At 40.5% G+C, this 7,428-nt stretch overlaps 2 protein-coding genes across 3 annotated transcripts; one reads left to right on the forward strand and one right to left on the reverse strand.

The window, feature by feature from the left end:
• Positions 1–144: 144 nt before the first annotated feature.
• On the reverse strand, positions 145–5,017 carry LOC145470334 (uncharacterized). 2 transcript variants are annotated; one of them, XM_081454176.1, is made up of 3 exons: positions 4,574–5,017; positions 2,963–3,681; positions 145–2,731 (listed from the first exon to the last, which is right to left on the reverse strand). In XM_081454176.1, exons 2-3 carry the CDS (start codon positions 3,636–3,638, stop codon positions 2,598–2,600), a joined length of 810 nt encoding a protein of 269 aa, XP_081310302.1. In that variant the 5' UTR covers positions 3,639–3,681; positions 4,574–5,017; the 3' UTR covers positions 145–2,597. The 2 variants fall into 2 exon arrangements, with proteins under 2 accessions (XP_081310302.1, XP_081310301.1); XM_081454175.1 differs by having other exon boundaries at positions 145–3,681.
• A 748-nt stretch (positions 5,018–5,765) lies between these two features.
• On the forward strand, positions 5,766–7,343 carry LOC145470848 (uncharacterized). Its single transcript, XM_081454727.1, has 2 exons — positions 5,766–6,591; positions 7,248–7,343. Exons 1-2 carry the CDS (start codon positions 5,911–5,913, stop codon positions 7,341–7,343), a joined length of 777 nt encoding a protein of 258 aa, XP_081310853.1. The 5' UTR covers positions 5,766–5,910.
• The last annotated feature ends 85 nt before the right edge of the window (positions 7,344–7,428 follow it).

A 7,428-nucleotide genomic window follows, 5' to 3' on the forward strand; every position in this document is an offset into this window, starting at 1 on the left:
CTAAAATAATAAACTTTTCTAACAATCAAGTATAAAGTAAGGTAACCTCTTACCTTTCAAATGCAAATAGCGCGACCGAAACCTGGAGAGCTTCCAAGGTTCAGAATGCTGTTGACGTAATGATGACACGAACTGGAGAGAATTTACGTTTTGATAATTGACATAAACGAGTGGTCAAGGCAATTTTCCTCTCTTCTCTTGTAGCGTTTTCTAAAAGAAACAGAAAGTATTTTCTCCGTAGCGAGACGAGCTATTTTCCTTTCCATATTTTTTGTATTCTTGTGCCCAGAGCTGCCTTTCCCTGTTAGTCGGCGAGCCCTTGGTACGAGAAAAAGGTGGCTTTGGAAAAACATGATTTAAAAGCCACAGAGGCCCAAGAATAGTGTTCAAAGGACAAGGTAGCGCGCTTGAGTTTACTAGGGGCAGATGGGGTGTAAACCATCAAAAGCACTTGAAGAAGGAAGAACGAAATTTAGGGGACGCACAGTGGCGAGCTGCGGGTTAACAAATAAAACCAGCGGAGATATGATAAAAGACACGGCAAACCCACACAGAGAGCAAAAGGGCGCGCGAGGGAAAGGACCATGGGAACGAAAAGGGAAGATAGAAAACGCGCGAAAATAGATATCCAATGGGAACGTGTAGTAGCGAACCAGGAGATCATGACAGATCATGGTCTCTTGAGCGACCGAAGAAAGCCACATGGAACTCACGCAGTATGCAGAGGGTATAACACGACTTGTGATTTATGATTAAGCGAACGCCAGTGAAGCTAGCCTGTAAACAGGATCCTGATTGGGTTGCTGGGCGTAAACAAGAAACCGGCGAGCGATTCCGGCGAGTGTGGACTAGGGCGAGTACGAGTGGAGCGTGCCGAGAGCGATCTGGGGAGGAACAAAAATGGTGGTGCTGGCAATGTGCTGCAAGTACCCGAAAAAATCTTGTGGGTCAACTACCTGGTTAAACTGTACTGACTTAGTGGTCTAAAATGTGTTTCACGCATTAATTGGTGATTTTGTGGGATTACGTAGAGAAACAAGGTATCGGAAGGCATGTGCCGTGCCATCTTTAGCCTAAACTTAAGCTTATGTATAAAAGGGGTAGAGGAAGCCGTTTTTGTGCTATAGTTCGATGGAGCAGTTTCCAAAGCGAGTAGAAGAACCCAAAACTTCGTCCCTTTTTCCTGAATTTATTAACTTTACTCCAAATAGTACAGTGCTCGACTATATAAATCATGTTGGGATATACCGACCAAAAATCACTTCAGCTTTTTCTTCTTTGGGAAATGAGTTCCTTTCTTTTACCAACATTAATTCTCCTGTTTGAGAACACCAAAATGAGTACCATAGAAATCCTCTGCAGAAATTCAGAGAGCAAGAGCAATGATCAAACTCAAATGCAACTAAACAGTTTATAAACTAGTTATTTCTCTTCTTGTACCCAGCAGGAACTAAACGTTTCACTTATAAGGTGATGTTTTTCTATTAACTATGTCTATGGTCACAGCAGCCACAGGCCACATTGGTGTTTCCAAACAATGCCATTTTTCTTCTTTGGGAAATGAGTTCCTTTCTTTTACCAACATTAATTCTCCTGTTTGAGAACACCAAAATGAGTACCATAGAAATCCTCTGCAGAAATTCAGAGAGAAAGAGCAATGATCAAACTCAAACGCAACTAAACAGTTTATAAACTAGTTATTTCTCTTCTTGTACCCAGTAGGAACAAAACGTTTCACTTATAAGGTGATGTTTCCTATTAACTATGTCTATGGTCACAGCAGCCACAGGCCACATTGGTGTTTCCAAACAATGCCATTTTTCTTCTTTGGGAAATGAGTTCCTTTCTTTTACCAACATTAATTCTCCTGTTTGAAAACACCAAAATGAGTACCATAGAAATCCTCTACAGAAATTCAGAGAGAAAGAGCGATGATCAAACTCAAACGCAACTAAACAGTTCATAAACTAGTTATTTCTCTTCTTGTACCCAGTAGGAACAAAACGTTTCACTTATAAGGTTCATGTACAAACAAAGTGAATGACCTAGCTCCTTATGGGTGTCCTTGTAGCTCAAGGTTAGAGCACAGGTAACCCAAGCATAATATAAGAGTTTGTATGGAGAACTGTGGCTGAAATATAAGAGTTTATGCGGAGATTAGGATATGACATCGAAATCAATAAAGCTTGTTGAACATTCAATGGTGTCATTTTTTCTCATCCTGGGGTGATTTGAGCAAATTTTAATATATTTAACACCATAGGCTAATTATCAAAATTTGCTCAAATCTCATTTAAATAGCCAGGATGAGAAAAATGACACCATTGAATGTTCAAGAGTCTTTATTAGGTAAATTACACATACATTTATTGATTTCAATGTCATCTCCTAATCTCCATACAAACTCTGATATTTCAGCCATAGTTCTTCATACAAACCCTTATATTATGCTTGGGTGACCAGTGGTTAAAGCATCTGACCAGAAGGTTATGGTTTTGACTCTTGCCATGGACTCATTTTCCTCACTGTTTATTTTTCACCTATCTAAATAAAGTAATAATTCCATATGATTGTAGTGTTTCTAAAGTAAGGTTTCGCTACCAAATACCATTAGCATCTGACAAATCCAACAGTTCAATCATACAAGCTGGTGTGGCTTGAGTGCTTTCTTGTGGGAATGCAGCCGTGTCTTGCATGGATGCAAGTCTGTCTTGCATGGATCCAGGTCTGCCTTGTGGGGTAGCAGGTGTAACAAGGTTACCATAATGACTATCATTAACAGACACCTCACTAACAACATGTGTTTTCAGATGAACTTGAATAGATTTTTCATGACGGAAACACCGGCCACACTGTGGGCACATGAAAGGTTTCTCTCCCGTATGTATTCTGTTATGTTGTTGAAGGTTTCCCTTCCTGGCAAAACGCTTGTCACAATGCTTGCACTGAAAAGGTTTCTCACCTGTGTGTATTCGTATATGTTGCTGAAGGTTGTTTGCTTTGGTGAAACATCTAGAGCAATATTCACATTTAAAAGGTTTCTCTCCAGTGTGTTTTCGTCTATGTTCGGTCAGAGTTATTGCATGTCTAAAGCACTTGTCACAAAACTCGCACTTAAAAGGCTTCTCGCCTGTGTGTGATCTGACATGTCCTTGAAGGCTTGATGCTGTACTGTAACCTTTGTCACAATGACTGCACTTGTAAGGCATCTCACCTGTGTGATATCTGTTATGTACTTTAAGGCCTGTTGCTTGCCTAAAACTCTTGTCACAATGGTTACATTTGAAAGGCTTTTCTCCTGTATGTAATCTGTTGTGTTTCTGAAGGCTCCCTGAGTGCCTGAAATACTTGTCACAATGCTGGCACTTAAAAGGCTTCTCTCCTGTGTGGATTCTAGTGTGTTGTCGCATGTTTGCTGCCTGGCGGAAGCTCTTCTCACAGTGCTTGCACTTAAAAGGCTTCTCTTCAGTGTGTATTCTATTATGTTTTCGAAGGTTTCCTGAATGGTTAAAGCACTTGTTACAATGCTCGCACTTGAAAGGCTTTTCTCCTGTGTGTGTTCGTAAGTGATCTCTTAGATGTGTTGATTTGCTGAAATACTTGCCACATTCCTTGCATTCATAGCGTTTTGGAGGCATCTTGTTTATGAATTTACTTTGGCAGAAAAGAATGTTCAATTTCCTGAAAATTAACAAAAAAAGCAAGTTACCAGTAGTATCAGTTTACTAATCAGTAGTTTTTCAAGTTAAATTCAATATTTTGTTATCATTTGAAATGCATCATGACTTTCTTTGGGTTGATTCAATGTAATGATTTAACATGGTGCAATACTTATGTTGGGTTAACATTCCACAAAGAAGAATTCTTACTTATCTTAATCTAGTGTGATCCTTACAAGTGGGAGTCCTGTGAACACTAGCAAATTTATCCAGGTTTTTTCATTGGTTTGTGGGAGGCCCAGATGGGAAAATATTTGGCTACGTGCCATAATTTACAGAGCAAGCACAGAACTTAGGCCCATGCATCGTGACCAAAAGTGTAACATTTTCCTGTCTCTGGCTAGACCCAACCCAGTGCATAAAAATTATGTTTTTTAAGTCAACTTTGCCAAGTTTGAGTTCATCACAAGTGTTTTTTTTTGGGGGGGGGGAGGGGGGTGCGGGGTGAACGGTCTTAATTGACATCACTTATTGAATTCTTGACTTTATTTTTAAGGGCCAAATGACAGATGACAATTAAAGAGCAACTGAATATATTGGTTGGCTGTTGAACTGAACATTTAATTATTCATGCCAGTGGCAAGGTATATTCGAATCGAGCATTCACTGGGAGTGTCTCGTTCTATCTCTGTGGGAGGTGTCAGCAAAGCAAGACAACAAAATGGTAAATGTCTGTTTATATGACCTGTTATGTCAGGTTATGTACACGAAACCGGCCAATATTTACGTCTAGAAAAAGCTTTGATTCTCCACCCATCTGTCGTACAAAACATGCAGTCTGTAACCCCGATCCTTCTTTCATTAAATCGAAGCCCATGGAGTACCAAAGAGAATCTTTAAAAACAATATCTTACCTCAACTACAGGAAAACCGAAGCGTCGTTCGTTCAAAGCCTCGAAACCAGTCTGCCTGCGGTAGATAGGAAAATTAAGAAAAAAATTGAACGGGCCTGGACTGGACTAGATGGACTAGGTCGGACTGTTATAACAATCAGATCGGATCATCCGAGCGTTATTCATTGAAAGTTCAAGTTAAAAATTCACGTAATAAAACTTGGGCATGAATTTTACAATTCTTTTGTAATAGCTAGTCAAAACGCCTTTTTATTTTAGAAAATTTTTTAAGTAGATCGACTTGCCCATTGGCTATCATTTGACCTCTATTTCAAGTTTTTCTAACGCAATAAAAATATCAACGTTTAGACTTATCATTAGCTTCTTTGCAGTATTGGTTGTCAAACGTTTCGATCCTGATGGTTTCTATTCGCGAGTCCAGTCTAATGTAAAATTTTTCCCTGTTACCGTGAGCAGACTGGAACCCAGTTCTTTGTGTCAGCCATTTTAGCGTTTTGTCTTTGTTGTTTGTTGATCCAGGAAAACTTCTACTAGAAGAGGTAAGACATGAGACATGTTTTATAAAGGTTGCTCTGTCAATCAATCCAAAGATAGCTTGAGTTTTTGCCAGCTTTTGGTAAAGAAATTTCAAAATCGAACAAAATTGTTATCAAACTATAAAATCGAACGAATGGATTCGATTTTGTTTAGTTATCGAACGAAATCGAACACGTAAGCCAATACAGAAACTGTGAGTTTGAGTCGCCGACCGAGTCAAAATCGCAAAATTCCAGTTAGAAAGTAGTGTACAATGGCTAGTCTCACAGTCAAGTATCAATCAAGAATTCTAGTTTCGAAATTACTAATTTCCGTGAGTTTTGATATATCGCTTCATAATTTATAATTTTACTCAATCGAACGTTTGAGGTGCGATTTTGTTCCACGCTTTGGAATAGTTTATCAGTTTTGCCGGTTCTTTTCTCTTCATTTTTCTCCATTTGGATTGAGGCCAAATGTTTGAAGGTTGTTCTGCGGATAGCCGGTTGGTTTCTACGCCGAACGTTTGGCCTAGGTAAAGCCGAGTTGTTGTGTCAGTCCGCTTGATGCAGCACACCGGTTTCATTGAACCATCAGCTTTCTACAACTTCAGGTTTGTTTATTAAGTTTGTTTTAAAAACATTTTTTTACAGCTCAAAAAAAAAACTACATTCGGATTCCTCTCTTTCCCAGCGGCGGTGTCAGAAGTACTGCAAATATTGAACTCGAAAGCTGTAAAGAGATAATAACAGCATTGTGTAGAAAAAGACTTCAAGCGCTTAGACAAAGTGTTTATCACACTCTCGTTCATACAAAAAGAGATGAACTACAGCTTTCAAATTCAAGTGTGTGAGGATCAGAAGGATTCGTTGCTGGAGACTCTGCGTGAAATCCGCGAAAAGAAATCAATTGAATTTGAGATCCATGAGATTCCGACCACTCAGTGTGAAGATCAAGAAAGCGAAGAATTTAATGAAGATGGTGAGAGTTGCCCTTCTGACCAACCGAGGAATGCAGCAGTCGAAGATGGAGGTCAAGAGGTAGATAAGGATTCGGAGCCGGAAAACCCTCCAGAAATTGCTGACTGTTTAGCAAAGTGGTTGGATAACTATGGTGTTGCGCGTTCAGCGTTCGCCAAGTATATCGGCCGTTCAAAATCACATCTTACTGACATGCTAAAGCGACCTCCGCCATTCTTACCCAAAGGAACTGGGAAGGTGATGTGGATGAAGATGAAAGAGTTTCTAAGTAACAGCACTGCAAGACAGTTCTTTCTGGACAGCCGGGCGGATAAAACAAATTTAAAAAGAAAGCGCACTGCTACAGCCGCAGTCACAACATCGTCGCCAACGCCTCCAAAAATCAGGAAAACACAGAAACCAGCTAAAATCATGAAGTGGCAGAAGGTTATGCTGGACGAGATGTTTGTTAAGTGCAACGGGAGACCTGAGCCCGAGACAGTAAGGATAATCTCTTCAACACTGCAGCTGAAGAAACGTCAGGTAAATCTGTCGAGGGTAAACATTCTTTAGTTATCCCTAATGTCCGGAAGGGCAATCGCGAAAACAGCTAACGTGTTTTACGATTTGAAACGTCAGTAACCTCGACAGCTCGCTTCGCTCGCCTATTCGTCCCTCTCGCAGCTTCGCCTTCGCACGTGCCGCAGCGCCTGCTCGCAAGCTAACTATTCTCTAGTTAGCGTACATGTATGTGAAAATGTTGCTGATTAACAGTACACTGTCATGCTCAATATCCCACTTTACACTGGGAACGAGTTTGGAGAAAAGGGGGCTTATTTATATTTCTATGCCTAAAAATCTACTTGCGAGTCCGTTTTGCCAAGCGTTGCGTGCACTTGCGTTGACTAGCGATGACTTGCGCTGTATTTGATCAACTCGAATTTACACGCAAGTTGAGTGACGTCCATTCTTTACTATAGCAACCTATTAGCGAATAAAATACAGGATATGCCTGCGGGGTTTTCATGATGGCGGCCTTGAATTTTTTTTTTCCGCGACTTGCGTGTACTTGTAGGGAAAGTTGAGTGTCCGTTTGGCCACCCAACGTAAATTTCTACGAAAGTTCAACTGGCGGTTACTTGCGAGGGAGCCTAGGATACTGTGGGATTCTGTGAGTCAATGTGCTTAACCATTTTCAGGTTCAGGTGTGGTTTACAAATCACCGACAAAGACAAAAGACAGGCGCGTACAAACCAGGTGAATATTCCTCTGAAGACACGACCGAGAAAAACTGAGCATTAAGAACCGGAAAACACAATGCTGTACACTTCCTACAAGTCAAGCTGCGAAAGCCAAGCTCGCTTCGAGAAAAATATCCGC

Source organism: Orbicella franksi, chromosome 15, assembly GCF_964199315.1.
Source record: "Orbicella franksi chromosome 15, jaOrbFran1.1, whole genome shotgun sequence".
NCBI lineage: Eukaryota > Metazoa > Cnidaria > Anthozoa > Scleractinia > Merulinidae > Orbicella > Orbicella franksi.

Bases quoted from the DNA above. Each gene is read 5' to 3' on its own strand.
- LOC145470334 (XM_081454175.1), bottom strand. From the start codon at position 3,638: ATGCCTCCAAAACGCTATGAATGCAAGGAATGTGGCAAGTATTTCAGC.
- LOC145470848 (XM_081454727.1), top strand. From the start codon at position 5,911: ATGAACTACAGCTTTCAAATTCAAGTGTGTGAGGATCAGAAGGATTCG. The intron at 6,592-7,247 runs GTAAATCTGTCG...AACCATTTTCAG, and splicing joins TGCAGCTGAAGAAACGTCAG to GTTCAGGTGTGGTTTACAAA.